The following is a 26,996-nucleotide window of genomic DNA, read 5'->3' on the forward strand; positions in this document are numbered from 1 at the left end:
AAAGCCATTCAGAAATATAGACTTTATTTAGAGAAATTCTTGTACAACAACAGACGCGATAAAGATATTACTTTCCATACAACGGAAGAGGGGAAAACGACGGTCAAGAGAAACAGCGAGAGACGCTGAAAGAAGAGGAGAGCCGATGCAAAGGCCGAATAAACCCACCGAAATCTGGAAGACCTTCGCACGGTTAACAGCGATTCCATTTATTCGCCTGTCATCATCTCCATGAATTCTGGAATGTAGAAGTAAATTAACTGAATCTCCGTGATAAACTGGACACTGAGAAATCATTTTATTAACCGAAAATAAAGAAATATCAAGCAAACTGCGATTAAAAACATACAATAAACTGAGATTTTGAAACAAATTGAGAGAAAATATAAACAGAATGAGATTAACTCCAAAAGAATAAACACGATCAATACTGATAACTACTTGAATACAACACCAAGTTATTCTACAAAGCATTAACAGAATAACATTAGAAAACTAAGCGGATAACGATTCAAGGACTCAGGACTATTTACCATTATACTGTTTTTTTTTTCCGTATTCACGAAAAAATCAAGAGGTAACGTAAACCACTTTTATACAGTCAAAACTCAAAATTAATTTAAGTGAATTTCGTGAACTGTCTGAAGTTTTTTTTTTAATGCCCTGTCATATATGTAGGAGAAAGTCAAAACAACAATGATTCATTCTGAGTAAGTTACCATTACTGTTCCATTCATTTTAGGAAAAGAGGTTTCTCACCAATTAGCATCTTCTTCTTCTTCTTCTTTTAACGTGCTTTTATTCCCATTTTTGTATGGGGTAAGCACGATGCCTTCTTTTGAAGGACTTTTTTGATTTGGCTTTGGGGTATTTATCGGCTGCCCTGCCTGATCGCTTAGACCCCGGTACGTATATATATATAACGCCCTAGCAGCGAGAAGTTATATATATAGATATAGAAGGTGTTGTAGTGGCTTTATATATATATACATATATATATATTATATTGGGTGTGTGTGTGTGTGTGTGTGTGTGTGTGTGTGTGTGTGTGTGTGTGTGTGTGTGATATGAACTTAGGGCAGCTCAGAGCAAGTTCATACAAAGACAAACGAGGGCTCACCATCAAAGTCGACAGTGCCGGATCCGTCCTCATCAATTTCATCGATGATGCCGTCCAAGTCTTCCTCCGTCAGCTTGTTGTCCAACTCTCTGAGAATCTCCTTCAGGGTCCCTGTGGTGATGTAGCCATCGCCTGCAGGTGAACAGCGTTTTACCATTAAGAGCTTGGAGGTGCGACATTTTAAAAACACTTAAAGAAGTATACAAGCTGCGACATTTTCAAAAGGAAATTAAAAAAGTATAAAGGTGCGACATTTTACGAAAAGTTTGGTGTCAAACACAATTAAAAAAGTATAAAGGTGCGACATTTTACGAAAAGTTTGGTGTCAAACACAATTAAAAAAGTATAAAGGTGCGACATTTTAAAAAGGAAATGAAAAAATTATAGAAGGTTCTACATTTTAAAAAGATGAAAATATATAGAAGCTGCGACATTATCAAAAGGAAATGAAAAATAGTATAGAAGCTGCGACATTTTAAAAAGGAAATGAAAAAATATAGAAGCTGCGACATTTTAAAAAGGAAATGAAAAAAATTTATAGAAGGCACGACATTTTAAAAAAGGAGATAAAAAATATAGAAGCTGCGAGATTTTCAAAAGGAAATGAAAAAAAATTGAAAAAAAAAAAAATGAAAAAAAATGAAGGTTCGACATTTTCAAAAGGAAATGAAAAACAAGGTGCGACATTTTCACAAGGAAATAAAAAAATCGGTGCAACATTTCCAAAAGGAAATAAAAAAAATACAGAAGCTGTGACATTTTAAAAAGGAAAAAAACTAATAAAGTCAATATAATTTTTCCATTGACGTTACTGATAACAAAGTAATTACATCTTCCAGCAGAGATGAAAGAGAAAGTTAGAAATGAGGAGTTAAAGAAAGGGGAAAAAATAACATTACCTATCCCATTACTTATTCCCCGGACCCATCCCTTCATATGTGAGGTTCGCAGCCTATTTTGGGTGTTGAACCTCAGTAATTACCCTTCTCTCCCCTTCCCCTGGCAACCTAGAACTGACAAGCCCTCGGGGCTCTCACCTCCTTTGTCGTAGAGCCTGAAGGCCTCTTTCAATTCTTCGTGCATGGCCTCGTCGTCGTCCTCCTCCAGGAAGGGCATCACGATGGAACAGAACTTCTCGAAGTCTACCTTTCCTTCCTCTGCATTGAAGCAAAAGTAATATACTTAGGAAAGCATCCAAGTCAAAACTGGATACCTAAAATAAGTAACTATAAAATAAAATACACACAAAATTGCTGAAATCTTATGCTAACAATTAATGAACCGGAAAATATTAATAATATTTCATGTTTAAAATTTGGGAAACCGAAAAATATGGATACAATGTCATTCTTAAAACTGGTGAACCAAAACATATTGATACATATGCCAATAAAAAATCAGTTAACCAAAATTACTGATAAAATGTTATGCTTAAAATCAGTAAAACTAAAAAATATTGATAAAATTTCATGCCTAAAACCAGTGAATCAAAAATTACTGATAAAATTTTGTTTATAATCAGTGAACCAAGAAAAAAAAAAAAAAATAGTAATTTCTTCTCGAAAGAAACTAATCCTGTCATGGATATGTAAAAAGTACTCAATAAACATTTCGGCAGAGCCAAAAACCGATCCAGTCACTCACTATTCGGGTCATTCTCGGCGATTCTCGCCTTGAGCTCGTCCTCGTCGAAGGCCTGCCCTAAGGTGTTGAGGATGTTGACGAACTTGCTGCATTCCACGAAGCCCGTCTTGCCCTGGTCGAACATCTGGAACACCTTGCGCATGGCTGGCGCCGCGTCAGAAAGAAGCTATGTTAATGCTAGACCGAGTCTCTGTTTTTTTATCTTCTTCCGGTTCAGTTTATAGATTTTTCAATGTATATATATATATATATATATATATATATATATATATATATATATATATATGGAGAGAGAGAGAGAGAGAGAGAGAGAGAGAGAGAGAGAGGGAAGCCTGAACGGTCAATCTGCCTCGCGGTCGAATAGCTTCATGACTGCTGTGCCCAAAGTAAGGACTCCCCCACCCTGCCCCACCCCGGCAAACAACCCACCCACCCCTCCCTTTCCCCGCCAAATGATATTTATAGACAAGAAGACATTTCCTTCCTCCGCCCCCCCACCCGCGGGCCCCAAAGCCTTTTCCCGCTAAAGGAGACAACACTTTTATGGGGCGTCTGGTTTTTTTTTTTACATCATCATAAGGGAGGGCGGAATGATGTCAAAGACGAAGAAACGCATTTTGAAATATTGCAGACGGGAATAGTAAATCTGAAACGGAGCATAGGTACGACGATTTCAACCATATTTCTTCGTGAAAGGTAGGGGAAGGGCTACGATTAAAAGAGCAATGAGTACCGTTGAAGACCAAACGTTTGTTGCAAACGCAATAACATTTTCTCTGAGACTGTTGATGTAAAGTCCCATTACTTGCTGTTAATGTCACCCTTGTAATTTTTCAAATCGAGGGTATTCAGTAATATTTGTGTATGCGTATTAGTTTTGAGCCAAATTTAAGAGATCTTTTGAAAACTCGGCTATCAGGATATATATAATATATATATATATATATATATATATATATATATATATATATATATATATATATATATATATATATGTATATATATAAATAATAAATATATAAATATATAAATATATATATATATATATATATATATATATATATATATATATATATATATATATATATATATATATATATATAAATATATATATATATATATAGAGAGAGAGAGAGAGAGAGAGAGAGAGAGAGAGAGAGAGATATAATTATACATTAAATAATCATATAAATTAACGAAAAGTTTGGTGTCAAACACAACTCAGAAAATTTAAATGAACTAAACAGAATGCACCAAAAATAAATTTCTTGACCAAATCATGCACAGAGAAATTAATGTAATGCTGAAAATAATTTGAACTTCACTCCAAATGGCAAATAAATAAAAAAAAAACGATTTATTCAATATGAAAATAATAGTATAATCTCCAAAAGGCAAAATAAACGTGTAATCTTTCAAATATAAAATACAAAAAAAAAAAATCCTTCAGTCACATATAAAGTAAAAAGTGACGCAATGGAAAGAAAAACAAATGATAATGCAATGAAAAACAACCATAAATAACAATAACACAAACGGTTAATAATAAGCATAGCGACACAGCGCCAAAGTCAGTTTATGGCGTTGGGGTCACTCGCTATAAATAGCCGAAAGAGGGCCCAGAGAAAGCCCTCTCGGTATATATGACATACTCACAACCATTACATCTGCCAGGTCTCTCCGTGGCTACTTCTGGGCTTAGGAATGCGCTGGGCTATGTTATAGGGGGACTACGTACCACGAAAAATTAATACGGTAAATGTTTCGATTACTGAGTCATAAACTTTCTTCGTTGCTTTGTCAGACTTGCCGGTGTCAAAAATGTTTCCATGCTCAGTTTTGTAAACGCTGCGTGGGTGATGATAACTTCTGCTAGAGGTTTACATATCGTATTTATACAACGATTGCTCTAATTTTGAGATTATCTAAAGGTAATGAACATTTCTGTCCAGTATACGGAGGCAATTTCACTATCCCGTCATGAATACCGATTCGTTTTCTGCACGAGGGAATTTCCACAAGACCATTAAATTTTACGCTCGGTTTCAGACTTGTAAAAAATTTGCATTTTTTCCGTTAAGTTAGAGAAACTAACAGCCTAACTGTTGAAGATTTAGAAGCCATCCAAGATTAAATATTTTTCTCTTATGACAAACGTAACTCTACACTTTCTATTCGTCAAAACGCGGGCAGAGACATGATTTGACGACATTCTGACGGGGAAGGCGGTTTAAATTTAGAGCGACGGTCTCACTCGTAATGATAAACGGTCCTTCCTAGCATACACCGGTTGGTCGTTTGTTAAGGCTGAAGGCACGCCGTGCTTTTGGTTCGTCAAGAGAATGTACATGACTCAAGGAGCTTTTCTCAACGAGTGTCTATTTTCGACTCACTGGCAAAAAGTCACCTCCATTTTCCCTTAATTAATTATCAATTGTGACTTCCATTCAAAATTCCTTAAGGAACCTAACAGATAAAAGTTATTTTCTAAACGAACACACAGTTATCGAAATGATCTACTTTTCTGTATTTTGTTAATAACTGAAAGAAACCATTAGTGACAGGTGCATTTTATGTAAAAGCCAATACAAACAATAAAATCGATGGAAAACTGCAATTCGTCTGCTTCTTCAGCCCTGAATACTAATTTAGGCAGCTCCTGTGCCAAAGCAGGCCCAACAGAGTTTACGATCTAGATTTAAACTTATGACTCTGCAGTCCAAGCTGCAACGCTGTCCTGTAAATAGCCAATACCACTGCGACTCTATGAGCAAGATGTAACATCTCTGGGCAGGACTGAAATATTCCATTTGGCTTGCAGAGTGAATAAGCTGACCTTAATTACTGAAGTCAAAATCCACTAGAAGTCTTTCTCAACTGACTTTCTTGGGAGCATTCGTTGTCGCAAAATTCATGAAAACGGCTGTTTAAAGAATTGCAAATTCACTTCTCTGTTGTGCAAGTCATTCTGGGCGATAAAAAAATAATCATTCAATATGGCATTCAAGGATACATTTCCATCTGCAACTTGAGTAGCTAAAAAGCTGATTTTACTATTCAAGAGCAGTACGTAGTCCCCATATAGCTCACAGAAGCGATACCTTTGAGTGTTCAAGGCCCCAGGGCTTCGTACTCCAGCAGAGAACTGCGCTGAGTAGCCCCTGAGGCAGTCTGTGGTCTACGCTATCGACAGCTGAAACAAGTAGCACGAACTATTTAGACAGACATGCTTCTGGGATTCTGAAGACCTCTGGTGATGTGTGTGTGTCCACAGTTACGTTCATTCCTTTCTTTAAAACTTTATGCAGCAATCTTTGTGCCTGTTAAAACTGGAAAATCAAGGTATCATTGATATAAAATTGATGCCGAAATTTTATTTCAGTTTTAGACTGAGCTGGTCTTACGCCAACACGGGCCACTGCCAAAGCAGTTTCTGGACGACAGTAGCTCACCAGAGGTCCTCGCTATAGTTAAAGCAAAAGCCCTCGCTTACAAAGCAAGAACTTAATGCAAATGTTGCAACCATTTAAGTTACACTGATCTTCTCTCTATGTTTCACAAAACTATTATTGATCTAATTAAAACACCACATTATCCAACTAATAACTAAAACCAATTCATGCCAAAGTACTAATACTGTAACTGTCAAATTATGTTCTGAAGCTAATACTGATGGTGCTTCACTTTGAAAGCTAAAAATTACGTATGCTTAGCTAACAATTCTACAATACTAGTTCTAAATGGGAACATACTAATTCTAGATTCACTTGTGGAATGCTTCCAGAAAAAAGAATAAGCAGTGTTATTCAAGAAGTGAGACAGAGTTAATGCTATTATTAGCAAGACGAGACTTACCAGGTTACCAAATCACAAAGATGATAAGAACAATTGACATCAAACATGCAGAAAGAAAGTAATGACGAATAACCTCACGCCCTTACAACATTATAAAAGAAGATTTTAACGATCACAAGGCGATAAAATAGGAGAAAGGGGTACATGCACAAGAAAGTGGAACAGGAGCTGTTTTCTATATAAAATGCACTAGAAAAGGTGACATCAAGACAAATGTTATCAGAGAAAAAAGAATTATATGACGGTAAAAGAGAAATAAATCTGTGAAATACAAACAAAAGGAGATTACGAAAGGCGAGACAAAAGATTCATGTCCGAATAATAAATGACACACCTACAAACCACGTTCCCGAAAAAAAAAAGGATTTTCATTCCAGTGAGGGAACATTCAAAAGGCCGCTGATTTGCAAAGCAAATATCCCATAGGATACTTTGCCAGTGTGTGGAAATAGTATAAGCAAAGGAGAAAATGAATAAATAATTATTCAATACCATCCAAAAACGGGTCACAACAAAAACATTAAGGAAAACAGTTAATAAACAGGAAGCTTCATACACAGCAACCACAAAACAGAACTCCTCCATAACTGTCGCGACAAGTTACGTAAACTGTCGCTCAATAAAAAAAAAAATGCGACATTTTTTAACATCCACAGCCTTGGCAAGGGCGTCTCGCCTTTCCTCGTCAGTTAGGCTGGACTAGCTACATAAATCGTTCCCTTTCATAACACTAATAAATAACACGAAAAAAAAAAAGAAATTACGGTTCAGAATTTATACTCACTCGCTGTCTGCTCATCATCCATGACCTGAAATGAGTAATATGCTCATTACATATCTAATCATTATGATCTGATGTGACAGGTGGATGAAAAAAAAACAAGTTATGATTATGCAAGAAAATATGTTAAAAAATCTGACATCCGACTCTCGCATTACATAACAAAAACTCTACCGTATAAATATTATCAGGTATTGAAAGATTGTATTACAAATGCACTTGATAATTACACAACTGAGTGCTATATTGAAGTAATATGCTTGAAATCACCGGAAATGGAACAAATGTACAAATAAAAGCTTAACTAATTTCGTCTTAGTCTTGAAGATGTCTTAGCTAGGACGAAACCGGTCAGGATTTATAATTTGTGTTTTATTTCTCTTTTCGGTACATCAACATTATTGTGGTTATTACATTTACATATGTATATTTGTATTGGTAACATAATAATCACAATACCTTCTTTAACTTCTCGAATTCTTCGCTCTCATTGGATATGATTGTCTCTACAATGCCTTAGATCCAAATGCAATATATATATATATATATATATATATATATATATATATATATATATATATATATATATATATATATATATATATATATATATATATATATATATATATATATATATATATATATATATATATATACTAAAGGACCCCATTCAAACTGGATGGTATCTAATGGAGTATTTATTCAGAAAAAGTTAGATACGATCCAGTTTGAATGAGGTCCTTTTAGTAATTCTACTAATGCACAGAACAATTGTGTGTGTGATAAAGTTAATATATATATCTATATATATACAGTATGTATGTATGTATGTATGTATTTATATATAATAGACTATACCAGAAAATTTATGCTCTTCAATATACAAATCACTACTCAAATAAATTCGAGCGCAAGCGCAAGTACGAATAATTAACAAAGCCAAGGCCGGAGGAATTCGACATGATACAACCACTACTACACAATGAGGAGGGGATAAAATATCTCCATCTGGTCACAGAGGTATTATGGGAGCCGGGAAAAAAAAAACAGGTCACAGCCGCTGGCTCTCGCAACCTTTCAAAACCTGTGTTCGAATCCTATACGAGGAGGAAGTTAAGTGTACCTTAGTTTAACCAGACCACTGAGCTGATTAACAACACTCCTACAGAGGGCTGGCCCGAAGGATTAGATTTATTTTACGTGGCTAAGAACCAACTGGTTACCTAGCAACGGGACCTACGGCTTATTGTGGAATCCGAACCACATTATAACGAGAAATTAATTTCTATCACCGGAAATGAATTCCTCTAAATCTTCATTGGCCGGTCGGGGAATCGAACGCGGGTGCGGCAGAGTGCTAGCTGAGAACGATACCAACCCGTCCAACGGGGAACTTAGACGAGGAGGAAATGCCAAGTATATAAATTATGTAACTACAGCAGCACAGCACTATAGACACAGATAAATAGAACGTACTGTTGTTTACGTGGCGTTGGAATTTTCCCCTCTTTAAAAAAGTGCGACCTGACGTCTATACGCAGATCCGTCTGCGACGCTCTCGCTGTCCGTCTCCTCGAAAGTAAGGGTCCAACTGAGATTGGCGCCTCGGGGGGCTTCTTTAATATACGCGGCCAATCGCAAACGGTAAGCCACAGTAATGCCAATGGCCACACAGCTGCTGTAAGGTCGCATAACTATCAACTCCCCCCTCCCCTCTCCCCCAGCCTGCCCCCTACCCGTCATCCGGTGCCCTTGGGGAGGGGAGGTCAACGTATTCAAGCCGAGGGGCTCTGGGATTATAGGGGATTGCTGGCTGATAATCTGCGGTCATGGCAAGAAGCATGCTGGTGATATGGGCCAAGTGGCGTCGGTCACTTTATTTTCGAGGAGACAAATTTATATTAATCTCAATAATCTTGACTTTTTAAAGTAAATTTTAAAGTAAAATTTATTCAAAGTTTCAAGTTTTTTTTTGCCATTCAAACTTAAATACATACAGTTTCAGAGGGCCCTGTTTTGAATACAGTTGGACAGGGCCAATCGTCATGTTATTTACATGTGGCATATCGAGGAGGTAATGGAGGGTGGGGGGTGGGGAAGGAGGGAGGGAAGGAGGAACGGAGGGTCTGAAGTATACTCGTTTACTAACACTCCCTCCTCCCTTACTCCTCCTTCCCCCACCCTTCAGCAACCACACCCCCCTTTCAAATCTCTCTCTCTCTCTTGGACATACAATCCCTTGTAACTTTTTTTTTCTCTCTCTCTATCCCATCTAAATAACCTGCCCGATTACTGTTTTTTTTCCCACATGCCCTTAGTAGCATGTGACTTCTTTACACTACGCATGTGATTTATGTTGCAGATATGCTAACGCGATCTGTACCTGACTCGCCAGACATCACATCAAAAAAGGGGATGTTTTTCTCCTTTTGTCCTTGAAACTCATATTCTTCTCTGACACGGGAGAAGTTTAGTTTGTTATACCTTTTATCTTTCATCATTAGGTTTTTTTTATCTTTAATATTATCTTATTATTTTTCATCAAAATCAAAAGTTTTAATATATTTTGATACTCAAGATCTGAAGAGTCCAAATTGCATCCAGCAACTGATGACTGAAGAACATATTTCTAACAAGCTAATATCATTAACATTTAAATGAATATTTAAATAGATAAGCTATTATCTATTCATTTGAATAGGTGAACTATTATCCACTCATATAATCATTTCAATGCCCTATACACTAATACATGAATTCAACAGTGAATAAATGAAACTCTCGATTTACAAATCATATTTTTTTTCTACTCACAATATCGGTAAAATCATACCTGTCAAAGATACGCATCACCAGTAATCTAAGATTATCTGCTGATCTTAATTAGTCTTAGATGAGCGATTCATTTCTCATGTGTCACCAACGACATCAATGTATGAGCAATGTAGTCTGGAAGTCTAGGGTAATTATTTAGGGGTGTGGGACCCACAGTGGTTGGTTATTGGGGGGAGGGTGGTTGTTCTTTCTTGTGCTGATTAACTCATTTGCTGGAATATTTTTTTTTTTTGGTAATTTCGTTACAGATGCTTCAGAAGCTGTCCAAAACGTCTTTGATTTGGCTGCTTACTCAGTGGCTGGCTAAGCTACTAGACTTAATAATAATAATAATAATAATAATAATAATAATAATAATAATAATAATAATAATAATAATAATAATAATAATAATAATACTGAGGGCTAAAGTTAACTCAACGTACCCCATATACATTCCTACTTATTCCTTAATCATCATCTGTTCACTAATAGCGAACCATTATGTCATCAATTTCTCCATTCAAGATGGCATGTCTCCCACACACACACACACACACTCACACTCTGAAGACACTGAGTGAATCATGCTTCACAATTTCAAGCTGTCACTGAAACCAAGGCATTCTAAACCATCATTCACTCTGACATCATCTGGCTAACTGATGGCATCAGTATAATCACAATTTGCAGGAGGAATAGGAAGGAAGGAATACAAGATTTGAAAGGTGTAACAGAAGGAAAACCTCAAAGCAATTGCCCTATGAAACAATTGTTAGGAGAAGGTGGATAGCAAGATGGAAGAAAGAGAATATGAATGGAGGTACAAGAAAACGAATGAAAGGGGTTGCAGCTAGGGGCCGAAGGGATGCGGCTAAGAACCTTAAGTATTGCCCACAGTGCACCGCGTGACGCACTAACCCCCTACGGGATGTAGGAGGTATAAGACCCACCCCACTTTTTAAACAGATCAAGCAATAGTTTGACTTCATCTTTTACTAGTTATTGCTTAAGTCTTGCTAAAACAGCCTCAGAATTTCAGTGAATCTGATCCTTCTTACTTTGGGACCAAGGGTGACAATACCCGTCTCTCCTTCTGACAAGGTCACGACACTGTCAGCGCAGGCACTAACTTGACCTCTGTTGAGCTGATGATGACTAAAGCCCTCTTTTTCTGCTAATGCCAAAATTGACTGACTGACTAATTTATGGAATTTATGTTGTCATGCCAAGCAATGGAGCACTTTCGGCCTTTCAGCACGTAAGACGATGAAAAGAGGGAGTTAGAGTGGTTGGACAGCAAGATAAAGAGATCTAGAAAATAGGGGAGATGAAGTACATCGTTCTGCAGAGGAACGGGAGGAAAGCCCCAAGGTTGCACTACAAAGTCAAAAGTTAAAGGTGCTGGACAACAAGATTGAAGACAGGAAGCGGGAGCGGAGGTAAAGTAAAAGGATAAAAGGTGCATGCAGCTAGGGGCCGAAGGGACGCTGCAAACACCATTTAGTAATGCATGCAGTCCGCCAGGAAAATCTGAGTGTGGGTACTCATTTGACCTCTTGATCTTAGTGGTACCTACAGCTCTCTCGCCTTCTGATAAAGCCACGATATAGTTTGTGTTGGCAGGAATTGCATACAAAGACCTGAATATGAAATAATAATCATGAATGGATAAACACATAGGCATCTGTAAGGGACGCCCTATATAGTAGCCTGCAGATAAGAAACGACAAGGGGCAAACAAACTATTTATATTATCAAGGGTACGAACTGAATGAAAAATAATGATAATCGTGTCTCCGAATCAGCTGAGTTGCTCGCCCTTCATTTTTAATCGCGAACATGAAAAAGATAAGTGGAAGTTGCATTGAAGCCACTTGAAAATGCGTCGCACCGGAAGAGACAATTTAGGTGAATTATGAAAGGCAGCTATATTCACCTGCATGAGACAGAGCTTAAAGAGGACCTATTAAGCCAAAGATCTAGATGAATGAGAGAAGGAACGCTTTACCTGTCGAGTTAATTGGTCAAGGAAGACTACATTTCGGAGGTGGGGTGGGGGGGTTAATACATGACGGGGTTTCTCTTCTGGCGTCCCTAAGTCTCCAGGAAGCGAATTCCTCCACTAAGTGAGGACGAATTATCAATGTAATTTCAACTGGTATCAAATCAGGTATGCCTCGTAATGAAATTAACCCTCTCTGATTTAATGACGGACATTATCGATGCGATGACATTCTGATGTTATCTAGTTTGCTTTTAATTACAACAAAGTATTTATAAGAGTGTGCTGATAACCCGTTTGTGTAATTCTAGGCCATGCTTGCCAAAGTATACCAGTGTGTACATACACAGTACGTTAATAATATTAAACGAAATAGGTGACAAACCACAGCTGTATAGAAGCCAGTTATCAGGGAACGAATATCAACACAGTACTCTCTCTAGTATCAACTCTATAGGAAAGGAATATAAAATTTATGCCAAAGACCAAGCGCTGAGACCTATGAGGTCAATCAGCGCTAAAAGGGAAATTGGGAGTAAAAAGGTTTGAAAGGTGTGACAGTAGGATAACCTCGCAGTTGCACTATGAAACAAATGTTAGAGAGAGTGGAAAGTAAGATGGAAGAAAGTGAATGTGAACGGAGGTACAGCAAAAGGAATGGAAGGGGTTGCAGCTCGGGTGCCGAAGGAACGCTGCAAAGAACCTAAAGTAATGGTTACAGCGCACCGCTTGAGGTGCACTGTCGGCACTACCCCTCTACGGGAATCAACTCGATATTCCCTCACAGGACATGAAATATGGAGGACAAGGGCGACTCTTTCTCCTCCTCCTCTTTCTACTTCTTCTCCTCCTCCTCCTCTTTCTCCTTCTTCTTCTCCTCCTCCTCTTTCTCCTTCTTCTCTCCTCCTCCTCTTTCTCCTTCTTCTCCTCCTCCTCTTTCTACTTCTTCTTCTTCTCCTCTTTCTCCTTCTTCTCCTCCTCCTCTTTCTACTTCTTCTCCTAATCCTCCTCCTCCTAATGTTCCTACTCTCCTCCTTATGCTCCTCCTCCTAATCCTCCTAATGCTCCTCCCCCTCCTCCTTCTCCTTCTCCACTTCCTCCTCCTCCTCGAGCAATCTACAATTCAAGCACGACCTCGATCTCCACCCAACACGGCATGAAATAAGGAGATTAAAGGTGGATTCAGATGAAGCTCAGATCAAACACAGGGAATACTGTCGACAGGTGTTGATCGCCATCTGAGATAAGAGCGTCGATCCCAAGGGTCGTTAAGGAGGCAACATGCATATAGCCACAAACGACTGTCATTCGCAGCCAGTAAAAGACGCGAATGGAGCAGATGGTCAGCGTTTATTTATAGATCGGCCTCGTTACGTCTCGCGGAGTGGGTTTGGATGCCGATCGTATCGACGATGCGATCGATATTGATGTCGATCGTAGCGAAGAGTTACTCAGAGTCTTATTTGAATATCTTTGGGGCCTTGTTATGAATTAGACAGACGCCACATGTCGAAAGGTCGTAATGAAAATAGAAAAATAAAATTTCAAGAACAAGCGGAGGAACGAAACGGCAAAATAAAATACTAAACATTAATAAAAAAGCATAGGAATAGAAAACACTGGTTAAATGCACAACATAATAAAACTTTATGATTTTGGTTCTACGACTAGACAAAATTAACAAGTGAAAGTTAATAATAACTATAACGAAAATAGAATAGAATATAGTGTTCAGACCAAAGGCCAAGCACTGGGATCTGTGAGGTTATTTAGCGCTGAAAGGGAAACTGACAGTAAAAAGGTTTGAAAGGTGTAACAGGAGGAAAACCTCGCATTTGCACAACGAATCAACTGCTAGGAGAGGGTGGAGAATAAGATGGAGGAAAAAGAATAAGAACGGAGGTACAGTAAAAGGAATAAAAGGAGTTGTAGCTAGGGGCCGAAGGGACGCTGCAAAGAACCTTGAGTGAATCCTACAGTGCACCGCTGGCAGTGCACCGTAGTTTTTCCCTCTTCTTGATGACTAATTTTAGCTCAACGTTTACTGATATATTCTTATAACCTAGTTTTATAAATTAATCATTTGCTTACCCACAAAACAATTGAATGCTTTCTCAAAATGAATAACTTGCGTCACGACACCAGGATTACATAACGCGAGAGGTAACAAAGAAAAAAAAAATAACAAGGATTCCCTATGGAAAGTAGGAGAAACAGACATTAATCCTCTTTTAAGCATTTCACCGCTAAATTGATTTGGTTTTCCTTGCCTTCGATAAACAGACCAGGAGCTAACATCATCACAGCCTCGTGAGCTGTGTTTATCACGGAAAATCATATGCTTTCGGAATCATGCCAAATGTTTGGCATTTATAATGCACAGCTGAGAGAGACGTTTGCAGACCTAATTCGGGCCATTAGTCCATAACAAGCGTCTCTGAAGAGAGAGAGAGAGAGAGAGAGAGAGAGAGAGAGAGAGAGAGAGAGAGAGAGAGAGAGAGAGAGAATTCACAAGTATACAAAGATGATATAAGCACAGACATAATACACACACACACACACACACACACACACACTGAAACATATAATATATATATATATATATATATAAACCCTAAAATATATATATATATATAAATATAAAATATTAATTTATCACTGGATTAACGAAGTAATATAATACATAAATAGAGTACAAAGCCACGAGGAAACTGAAACTATATATGTGCAAAATATTTTACCTTTTTATAATATGTATTTTATGTAATATAACTCTTAAATGCTGTTTCAGTTTCTTTTTTGGCCATATACTCTATATCTATATATGTATATAAAGATACAGACACTATAGACTCAACTATCAAGCCTAAAGGATTTATCATCGTGTCCTGACAACCTATCAGTGAACAGCACCTCCAATTTCTTAATGCTACGTTGCCAGGGCACGATAATGAAACCTCTCAACTCGCCGGTAAAGGGTACAGTCCCTGTCACATTCATCCTTTAACTGCTGAACCAGGATGAGCTGCCAAGGATAAAATTAATCAACTAAATATTTTCTCAACAGCTACAAATAATTAGTAAAATAGTTCCTGTCTCTTTGCCACTTACATAAAGAAACACTTTTTCTTATCCAGCCCTTTGGAAACATTCCCATATCCCGAGGTTCCTTACACATCCGAGTCAGCCACTCAATGTTATAGCTGTCGTACACAGCAAGATCTCACAAGTAACCACGTCACATCCTGGTATCTCCCCATCCCCCAACCTTTTAATTGCCATCCATACATCCTCAAAGGTCGCTGCCAAAATCATTCTTATAAATTTTTACATTACCCTCTTCAACTGTTGAAAAACATCCGTATTTACCTCTATTTCATCAACCAGCTTTAATAAGAGGTCTTTAGGATCCTCGCACCACTGGCGCAAGTCTGCTATCCTAATCGGACAGCCCTTCTCCGATAGCATCTTTCAAACTGAAATTCGTTTCCTCATTACTCTTGTCTACGAATATGTTCCCCTCTGGTACAGCTTTTTCTCCCTACGGCACTTCCTATAAATTCCACTTCCACCCCGATTTTCTTATCAGTTCCTATCTCCCCATACATATATTACATAACCATATATTCAATATTATATATATATATATATATATATATATATATATATATATATATATATATATATATAATTATACACATTTATATAATATATACATGTGTGTATATGTATGAGTGGGTCTGTATATAAAGCTTAAATCTGTATATTCCATGTAAGAACATTTCCCTAACAATGCTAAAGGGTCAAAAATGTCTGTAAACAAAACAAGACCGGAACACGAATGAAGAGAAAAGGTTTATTCGCTGCTCACTCACACACCATCCCCCCCCAAAGTGAGAGAGAGAGAGAGAGAGAGAGAGAGAGAGAGAGAGAGAGAGAGAGAGAGAGAGAGAGAGAGAGAGATTTATGTAGGTGCCATTGCCCTCTGGAAAAGGCGAATTATTTGCGACACGTCGGGGCCCCAAGACCTTCCTGACAGCTCAGAAGGGCAAATTCATGATTGCTAAAGAATCTCTTTCTCTCTCTCTTTTTTCCCCCCTTCATTCCTAGACGTTTTTATTTTGCCTCTTAAAATTCCATCGTTGCTATGAAGGGACGGTTACTGTATACATGCGATGTGTCATTGGGTTAAGTGGGTCGCGTGAGCAATTCTGGCATCTGTTGGCATAAGGCCCCTAAAATTTGTTTCGTGTATCCAATATCGGTGGCCAAAATTTGTTCCTATTATCTATAATCAGTAGCAAAATTTGTTTCCAGTGTCTATAATCTGTGGCAAAATTTGTTCCCAGTATCTAATACTAGTTAAGTTAAATTTGTTCCTAGTAGGCAAAATCGGTGGCACAATTTATTTTAGAAAACAAAAACTGAAAGGAAAATTAGTTCTAGGGGGTGGGGAGTGTTCCAAATAGCTAATATTGATGACAAAATTGGTTCCAAGAACCTATACGTATTATTGACAGCAAAATTATAGGGGACGTCAGTTCGGGGTTTCCGAGGCGTCACTCAAGACAAACATATGACACTCTAATTTTGCACCAGTACTCAATAAATGTTAGTGCTTGACGCGACTTTCGGGCTAAGAGATGAGAACGAAGTTGCTGGTGTGAAGTGATATAAAGACGTAATTTCTGCCACCGCTTGAAGAGAGAGAGAGAGAGAGAGAGAGAGAGAGAGAGAGAGAGAGAGAGTCTCAGAGAGAGAGAATTTAAAAAAGTTTACATCAGGTCTCATCACCCTCAAAAAAAGTCTGCATCAGGTCTCATGACTCGCAAGAGTCCATGCTGGTATATGACCCAACTAAATTAACCCCACACAATCTCCCTCGTTCGTGTGACACTGCCCCCTGCCTGAGACAAGGTGACAATGAAAGACTAATTTAGATGGTTAGCAATGTTGTCGATGCAACTATGGTCAGGCAATTACAATGGAATGTACTAATTTGATTATTTACCCTTCCCCAAGCAAAAAAAAAAAAAAAAAAAAAAAAAAAAAAAAAAAACCAAACCTTGTGGGATGGAATGGAATATAAAATTTAGGCCGAAGGCCAAGGTCTGAGACCTATGAGGGCACTGAGCATTGAAAGGGAAATTAAGAGTAAAAAAAGTTTAAAGGCGCAAGACGAGTTAAACTCTCAATCACACTATGAGACAACTGTTAGGAGAGGGTGGAAAGTAAGATGGAAAAAGAGAATATGAACAGAGGTACAGTAAAAGGAATGAAAGCGATTGAAGCTATGGACCGAAGGGGACGCTGCAAAGAACCTTAAGTGATGCCTACAGTGCACCGCGTGAGATGCACTGATACATAGCATCTACAGTTTATACGATGGCACAAAAGCCCCTCTTGCGATGAAATCTATTATATTGCCGTCTCAAGAAAATATTTCTTTTCCTCGTTCTTTTTTGAATCTCATTATTAGTCTGACTGTAGCGTGTACATAAAATCTGAGGAAAAACTAATTCCTTTTCTAAGATATTATTTGAAGACAAGACGAGAAGCAGACCTAAAAAAAAAAAAATAAGGGAAGACCTCGAAAGCACTGCATACGTGGAGTGTGGAAGGGTTACCAGAAAAGGTCCTAAGCATCTAGGAAATGAGTGTGCAAGATACAGGTGAGCGGCGCAGTGTGTATGTATTAACAGTTACTTTATTACATATGTAGGGGGTTCGACGCGCTGCTGATAAGCCTACTGTGTAATGCATAAAGCGGCTAAATTGTAGCTGGTCTCTGCACAGGGTGCTTCTTCACGAATAATGAATATGAATATGGCAGTGATTTGCCAAATATATATATATATATATATATATATATATATATATATATATATATATATATATATATATATATATATATATGTTATAGGAAGATAGCAAAACCAAGCATTTCAAGAACTGCTTGAAATTTCAGGCAGATAGCGAAATGCACTTAGGGCCATTTGATCCCCCAGGGGCTAGTACTAAAAACGGCGAAATACATTTATCCCCCACAGGGGTTAGTACTAAACACGACGAAACAGTGTAGGTAAGTCACTGTTTCGCCGTGTTTAGAACTAGCCCCTGGGGATCAAATGTCCCCAAGTGCATTTCGCTATTTGCCGGTAACACACACACACACACACACACACATATATATATATATATATATATATATATATATATTTTATATATATATATATATATATATATACATATATATATATATATATATATATATATATATATATATATATATATATATATATATATATATATATATATATATATATATGATGAACGTGTTTATATAATGGGTGTAAATGAAGTAACGATTGTTTACGTAAAACGTACTTATTCTGTGACCATCTCCATGGAAAAACCGTGGATATTACAGAACGACGAAAAACCTAAGAAATTCCACATTAAAACGTCAACAACAACAAACGGAACGTTCCTCCAATCAAGTAATTAAACTGAAACGGAAGTCTCCATCCAGCTAATTTCGGCGGTCCGCAACGGCGACTGCTCGACTCAAAGGATTATTCCACGTCATGTGTTTGAAGGCTCCGTTAATCCAATTAGGAAGACGTCAGTCTTCTGAATATTCTCTGAGTATTATCGGAGAAATACATGCACATATATACAGTATACGCATATATACGAGACCGAAACATGAACATAAACATGAATGCTTTTACACTGTCTGAATTTTCTTTTTGTATTATTTTTATGTTCACAAGATCACGTATCACTTTTTATTAACAGATATATATATTTTAATATCATATATATATATATATATATATATATATATATATATATATGTATATATATACTGTATATATATATGTATATATATATATATATATATATATATATATATATATATATATATATATATATATATATATATATATCAGAAGACAATCTTTCTCGCGGTCAGGTCGGCAACGTGACCTCGTTCTGATACTCCGAATGCAAGTTCGACTCCGTGCTACGGACATCAGAATGACTTCACATGCTTGCATTTGGATCTAAGGCTTTGTAGTGACAAGCGTATCCGAACAGTGTGAGGAACTCGAGACGTTAAGGGGGCACTGTCGTTCTTTTCAATTACATAAGTATTTGGAAAAAAAAAAACTGACCGGTAGATTCTAAAGGTTAAAGCTCCGTATTTTCTCAGAATATACATACACAAACTCACTCGTGCACACAAAAGTATATTGGCTGAGTTTTGCCTTTTTCACATGTAAAATAACAATCACGCGGTCATGAACATACCTAGCGTCTCTTACTTATTTTTCTGTTTGACATACAAATTAAGTCCCATACAAACACATAAAGGAAACATATCACCAGCTAAATATTCTAATTTAATACACATACATACATAAACACACACCCGACAATGCAAAAGTATACATACTGAGTTGCTACAAGCAAAAAAAAAAAAAAAAAAAAAAAAAAAAAAAAAAACCGGGCACAGGTAAAACGAGTAGGCGGGCATCGGCTCCCATACCTTTGCTCTGAGAACCATTACCCCTTTTATCCGTGGCATTTGACATTTAAGACTCAGACTCTCAAGTTTTTTTTTGTATTATTATTTTTTCCCTTAGACGACCGCCTTTGTTACGAGAGTGGAACGCAAAACTCCACTGACAGATCCACTCGTCCATCAAGCGAGACGTTTGTCGTTGTGTTGTTTTAGTGTTTGCATGTTTTATGTATGAGCGAAGGTTAACCAGTGAGTATTTACTGCATTATTATCATAAATATATACCTGCTTGCGAATCCTATATATATATATATATATATATATATATATATATATATATATATATATATATATATATGTATATATATAATGTATAAACTTCAATACCCCAGAGAGAGAGAGAGAGAGAGAGAGAGAGAGAGAGAGAGAGAGAGAGAGAATATAACAAGGCCTGACACAAAACATACAAGTACGCACCCTCCCCCCTTCTGTCTACTGAATCGCCAATACCCCGAATAAGCGGGCAATAGTACAGCACAGTGACATAATGTTACCCTAATTACACATCTGAGTAATGCCGTTACGTTGTTATTTACAAAACGATTTTACATTATTTCCGACTTCAGTATTATTATGGTTTTTTTATATATCACTATCGTTGATTTTAATATCATCAGTCTGTAATTATAGGGCATTTCTGCTACTATAACTGACGTGGTTGTTACTTGTTTGTTATTAGTTTACAGAACAGGACAGAATGCTGGGACCTAGGCGGTAAGTCAGCGCCGAAAAGGAAATTGACAGTAAGAAAGGTTTGAAAGGTTCAACAGGAGGAAAACCTCAAAGCAGTTGCACTATAAATAAATTATTAGGAGAGGGTAGAAAAATGGAAGAAAGAGAATATGAACGGAGGTACAGGAAAAGGAATGAAATTGGTTGCAGGTTAAGTAATGCATACAGTGCACCGCGCGCGAGGCGCGCTCAATTATAACAGCACATGACCCTTGGGTAGAGGAAACCATCGTTATTATACCCTGCATTTCTCCCATCTCGAGATATGGCACAGCGACGGCACTCAGAGGGTATTCCTGGCAGGTATCCAGTTTCAAATGGGCATGTCATGACCGTGTGGGTATGACCGTGTTCCGTCTCATGTGGTGCCCAGGTGCGTGTTTATCCTTTCGTCGGCCCGTCAATATTTAAGGAAGGGGCTATATTTCAGACTCCTGATGTGGAATTCTGATGATCACAGATCATCTGAGCCCTCGGATTTTAAAGATAGCACGATTTCTGAATAGGTGGGCTGTTAGTCAGACTGATTCATTTAAATAGGTCTCCTCATGGGCACGACAGAGAGAGAGAGAGAGAGAGAGAGAGAGAGAGAGAGAGAGACAGAGAGAGAGAGAGACAGAGAGAGAGAGAGAGAGAACTTCTAAGACAGGCTACCTAAACAACTTCTTAAGACAAATTCTCAGAATATCTAATGAATGGTTCCTACCGAATGGCTCAGGGGGAGGTGAGGTTGTCTCACCGAGGTAATCCTCATTGACAGATCAGTGACTACGCAGAGATTTCTCTCTCTCTCTCTCAGATCTAGCTGCGATCCTCAACAGACGACTACCGACGAGATAAATAATTCACAGCTTAGGTTAACAAAGGGTCCCTGAGTTTGCAAGCCATGGGCTCTTACCACCGCGTCAGGAGAGAGAGAGAGAGAGAGAGAGAGAGAGAGAGAGAGAGAGAGAGAGAGAGAGAGAGAGGTTAGGGGGGGATTTTCCCTTTGTAACGCACTGGATACCCCAATGGCTGCTTGGCATTCGTGGCCTAGAAAACCGCTATATTGGCGAATATGACAGTTCCTGATAAGCCAGTAAGAATAACGGGGCATTCATGACAGGTTCGTCATGACCAATGAGAAGTGGCCACGTCACGACAACTCCTCATGACGTTGACGATTGATTGACCAATAGGCAGTCGAGATAGCGCTTCCTACCTCCCCCCCAACAACCACCCATTCCGTCTACCTCGGTTCCTGTCACGGACCGTCCATCTATTTTGTTATTTATATCGGGTGGCCGCGTAATATTTAGCTTTGTGTCTTCTGCAAATGACAGTAAGCGTGGCATGTGTGGCCAAGGACAGTTATGTACACTTTATCGTAGTAACACTTCACATGTTGACTTTATAAAAATGAATTTACGATTACCAGCACTCAGTGAAAAATAATGAATCAATTTACTAATTGGTTTGAAATGAATTTGATTTCTCTTTATTTTTTTTTCTTTTCTGATAACTGATATCTTCTTTCTGTATTTCCTATTACCTTCTGTTGCCTCTTTCTACTGAACATCATATTCTTTGGAAGCTTGAATTTCAAGATTAAGCTTTGCCCCTGTGGCCTTGTTCCATATGTATAGTGTTCATCTCCTGAATAATAATAATAAAATAGTAATAATAATAATAATAACAATCACCATTTTTGTATCAACTTGCAGGATACGGACACTTCAAATACTATCATAATACTATCATTGATACAAGACTGACAAAATTATAAATTTTGTATTTCATACACCAAAATACAAAACGGTGCTGCCTCCACTGAAGTTATGAACGTAACCTTGCGCAGTTTAGGCTTCCGTTATGCCTGCTATTCCCAATCCTGGCTGGCCCAAGACTCAGGTGTAAATCTTGTAAATTTGTTCACGCAAAACTTGGCCATTCTCCTTCTCCACTAAACACAAACACAAACATACACACCATAACGTGATTCTCACTCAAGTTTGTCGAATCACACTGAATTTATACAGCCCTAATACGGAAGACTGCAGTATCTGCAAAAATACAAAACTGAGAAAAATGGTAGATACTCCCTTGCCTTAATAATACTGATTTTGCAGATACTGCAAATGGGACCCCCTAAATACTCGTGGAAAGCACTGAAGAACCATTCTGAAACTGCAGTAACTTGTGTATTAGTGTTTCACGAGCCCAATAGGTGGCATACCTCAATTTCGAAAATTTTGCAGACACTGCAGTTTTCCATTTTAGGACAGTATATGGGAAGTATGATAACAGGTTATAAATGGTGAATCTGAAATACGAGAGACACCCCCAAAGAGTCTGAATGGCTAATTTAATACGGTTGTGATCAATCAAACAATCTTAATACGATCTTCCGGTGCTGAGCGAGTAATAAAAAAAAAAAAAGATTAACGTAACAAAAATCTAACAAAACTTAACCTAACGATAGGGTAGGACTGTAATATGTATCCACTAGGTATGTGTTCACCGTTTATATTACGTTCTTTTACTAATATATATATATACAGTATATATATATATATATATATATATATATATATATATATATATATATATATATATTGTGTAACTATGAATTTAAATTATTTATTCCTGTAATAAGAATATAGCAAAACCTACCTAACTTGACGTAACATAACCTTTCATATTCATGGGCACTGTTACAATATTTATCCCTCACAGATGTTTATTTACACACTGTTTATCACATTATACACTATATATATATATATTATATACTATATATATATATATATATATATATATATATATATATATATATATATATATATATATATTTGTAAAACAGAGTAATTTTTTTGCTACAAAAGGTTTTAGGAACTTATCACTGAACCAACCACATAAAACTTATGGAATATTAGATGATGCTATTTAAGGAACCCAGGATGTCTTTTACACAAATGTCATATTTTACGGATGTTACAGTTCAACAGGGTCTTTTCTGCTCTTCTTTGCATCAGAGAGAGAGAGAGAGAGAGAGAGAGAGAGAGAGAGAGAGAGAGAGAGAGAGAGAGAGAGAGAGAGAGAGTCTTCTAAAATAATAAAAAAGTTTTGCCTAACCCAACCTCGAGACGACGTACCCTAACCTTCTAAAGGGACATTCACCAAAATGTCTGGAGATTCGTCGTATCCTCAGGCCTATGAAAATTATTTGCTTCAGTTGGAACCAAAATGATAAAATGTTTTGGATATGTGCTTGATTTCAGGTATGGGGTTGGCATCGAGTCAGTTTAACATAAAGAAACATGCAAGTTTTGAATTGGCTTTCTGAGTGAGCCAATCCATGCTCTACGGAGTTCACCGTTGAGTGTGATATATTTTCGATCACTCTTCTCTTTTCCATTTTGATTTTCCTCTTTCCCCTTGGCTCTGTGGTCTTATTTTCCTATACGGGCTTTCTTTCCCCCGAAGCTTCAAAACGACAAAAGAGGAAAAACTAGCCTACGTTGTTTTACAAAGTTTGACTTTGAATAACGTTCAAAACAACCTTCGGTTTCTACACTGCTTATATACATCTCTGAGTATTTATTACCAACGTGACAAAATCAATATACATCTCAACGTGACAAAATCAATCCAGCAAATCAAATGGCTACGACTATCAAATTTCACTGAAACGTGGATTTATTATTTTTTTTTTTTTTGTATTTTTCTATTGGCCACAATTCTTTGGCTGGTCTTGACGCTATATATAACTTTGGTATTTCCTCTTTGTTGCACGCTTGCTGGATAAAAATTGTTCACATCAGTTTACAAATGTGACCGATTTCATTCATGACCATGGCTGTGGGAGTTCCCACCCACGCTCTGTGGCCTCTTCAATGAGTAGACACAATTCGCTTCTACAAAAGCACTGACGATCTTATTCCTCCACTGCCGGTCACAGAGCTCAACCAAACAAAAACTAAATAAAAGGCGACCATTTTTACACCTGGAGCAAGTTAAGTACCAGTTTAATCGCTTATTGTACTGTGAAAGCAGTGTTCATTTTCAGGAATAAAAAAGTTGCTTTGTAATATAATCTACTCTGTTTTTTTAATGAAAACAGGTGTTTACAGGTACGGGCGAGTGACTTGACTGGAGGAATACAAATATACAAACATATATAAACATACATATACCGTATATATACAATATGCAATACACCCACATTACAATACGAACCACAAACGACTATATTCTCAGCCAACCAAACCCTAAAGCAAAAACAGCCATTACGGAGCGATTAAAATGGAAATTCTCATTTGGCCTACCATAAACGTCAACCCAAATCCATCGATCGGCATGTGGAGTTGATGTCAACTCCGGCGAGTATCTCGTAATGATGCTGTTATCGAACTGACGTTTAATGTTATTCGTTACGGTTGTCTGAGATCATAAATCTCGTTTAATAGCCGGGGTTTAATGAGAGAGAGAGAGAGAGAGAGAGAGAGAGAGAGAGAGAGAGAGAGAGAGAGAGAGAGAGAGAGAGAGAGAGAGAGCGGTTCAAGTAGGAAGATTTTAATATATTTTCATGTTGCAAATATGCACCACTGACAACCACAGCTACTAGACCTACTGGGGTAACAACATTATTTTTAATAATGTGTTGGTCTAGTCATTGTCAATGAACATCTGGTAGTTAATGATACAAAAATAATGAGTGCAACATAACCAACAACAGCCAAACATTCTTTTGACAACAAAATCTTCAGGCTATTCTTAACCAATCCTCCCTTATCAAACACCTTCGAAAGGCAGCAGGTATACGCCTTTAACGTAGACCTATAAATCCTCCTTGTTCTAACCTTAACACCACACCGCGATAACAAGTGGGCAACTTCCCTGCAATAAATTTGGCAGAAAGTTCTTTAATCGTCACTGCCAAAATCCAAAATGCCAAATCTTCCTCGTTTTAGTCATATGGTTCCTCTCAAGCACGGTCTAACTAGACCCTTGTCCTAATTAAAGTACGCATACATTTGGGTTAATATCTACCACCTTATTATACACAAACTCGCGTTGCTAAGTTGAGTTTGTGTCAGTCATATTGCTTACGCTAATGTGATTTAGTACTTTGTCGCAATGTATAGTGTATATGTGTATATATATATATATATATATATATATATATATATATATATATATATATATATATATATATATATATATATATATGACAAATGAAGAGGCACTATTCTGCTAGGCAGATCTCAAGCCAACCGTATTGGTAGGCTAATTCTGCTTTTAAAAAGGTCGATCTGATTCATTATATTTTCCAATCATGGTCTCCCTTCTTTCGAGAGAGAATTGTACTCATATTCTGACATTACACACGAGATAAATGGTGATCTAATTATTATCAAATGAAATCAATATTTTGAGACCGAACGCTGTCAGTAGTGATTCCTTGAATATCATTAAACAAGTCGTGTTTTCATTATATTACTTAATTGTGTCAGTGGTTTTGAAATCAAAAACTTATTTTAAACTTCCAAAGCGACTAGAATTATAAGGATGGGGAGAAATGTGACAAATTTAATAGGTTGAGCTGAAAGAATTATGAAATTTTGACTAGGGTATAGTGTCCATCACGTAGGCCTAACTTATCTGCCATCCCAACCTTCATTGCCATTTGCTACTCAGGGAAATAAAAGAAAAATTGTAACTGTTATATGCATCCATAGGAAGTACCTTCATTATCAATGTCAACGTTTAGGCAGTTTTCAGAGTTATATAAACCCCAGTGACCTGGTCCGGTCATGTAGCCCACGGTACTCCATGTCGTCGCCATATTAGATGTCAACATTGACTTCAATTCTCCAACTGGATGGACGTTTCAGCAGTCATGAAACCTTATTACACACCCGAAATGTAACCTCGCACCTCGTTTACACAAATACTGAAACAAACTCACTCATACATTACCTGGAAACACAAATTCGTTCACTCTTTCACAACAGAACCTTTTTATTGAAACTGGCGTTTCGGATATTCTAAAGATAAAGAACATCTGGAAACTGCACCTTAGAGTTGCCAGATATCTTAAATCTTAATTCTTGCGGTCTTTTCAGAATTTTGGATTGCTGTCCCTTTACTGCATTAAATACACCTGTCACTCAATTTTCCTGTCAAGAAAAACATGAAATGAATATATATATGAGGCTTACCTTCCATTTACATAATGCAAGCGGTGAAAAGGGCGTCAGTATCCAAAATCCCGCGCAAATTTTTGAAATAGTCTCGAGCGTCCGTGAGCCTAGGAAACATGTTCGACCGTTATTTTCATTACTTCAATATTATTATTATTATTATTATTATTATTATTATTATTACATAAAACCAGGTTTTTTCCATCACTCACTGGGCCAAATGGTTATGCGTTCTCTCACCAAAAAAGTTAGACTCTCATTTGAGTGCA

At 37.3% G+C, this 26,996-nt stretch overlaps 1 protein-coding gene across 2 annotated transcripts; it reads right to left on the reverse strand.

Annotated features, from left to right (window-relative positions):
- Positions 1 to 11: 11 nt before the first annotated feature.
- Positions 12 to 26,545, reverse strand: LOC136842434 (troponin C, isotype gamma-like). Of its 2 annotated transcripts, none has more exons than XM_067109768.1 (6): positions 26,504 to 26,545; positions 7,404 to 7,428; positions 2,765 to 2,908; positions 2,158 to 2,277; positions 1,121 to 1,252; positions 12 to 238 (listed from the first exon to the last, which is right to left on the reverse strand). In XM_067109768.1, the coding sequence occupies exons 2-6, from the start codon at positions 7,423 to 7,425 to the stop codon at positions 210 to 212; spliced, it is 447 nt and encodes a 148-aa protein (XP_066965869.1). In that variant the 5' UTR covers positions 7,426 to 7,428; positions 26,504 to 26,545; the 3' UTR covers positions 12 to 209. The 2 variants fall into 2 exon arrangements, with proteins under 2 accessions (XP_066965869.1, XP_066965868.1); XM_067109767.1 differs by lacking the exon at positions 26,504 to 26,545 and adding an exon at positions 8,877 to 9,065.
- Between the last annotated feature and the right edge of the window lie 451 nt (positions 26,546 to 26,996).

Source organism: Macrobrachium rosenbergii, chromosome 10, assembly GCF_040412425.1.
Source record: "Macrobrachium rosenbergii isolate ZJJX-2024 chromosome 10, ASM4041242v1, whole genome shotgun sequence".
NCBI classification, from domain to species: Eukaryota; Metazoa; Arthropoda; class Malacostraca; order Decapoda; family Palaemonidae; genus Macrobrachium; species Macrobrachium rosenbergii.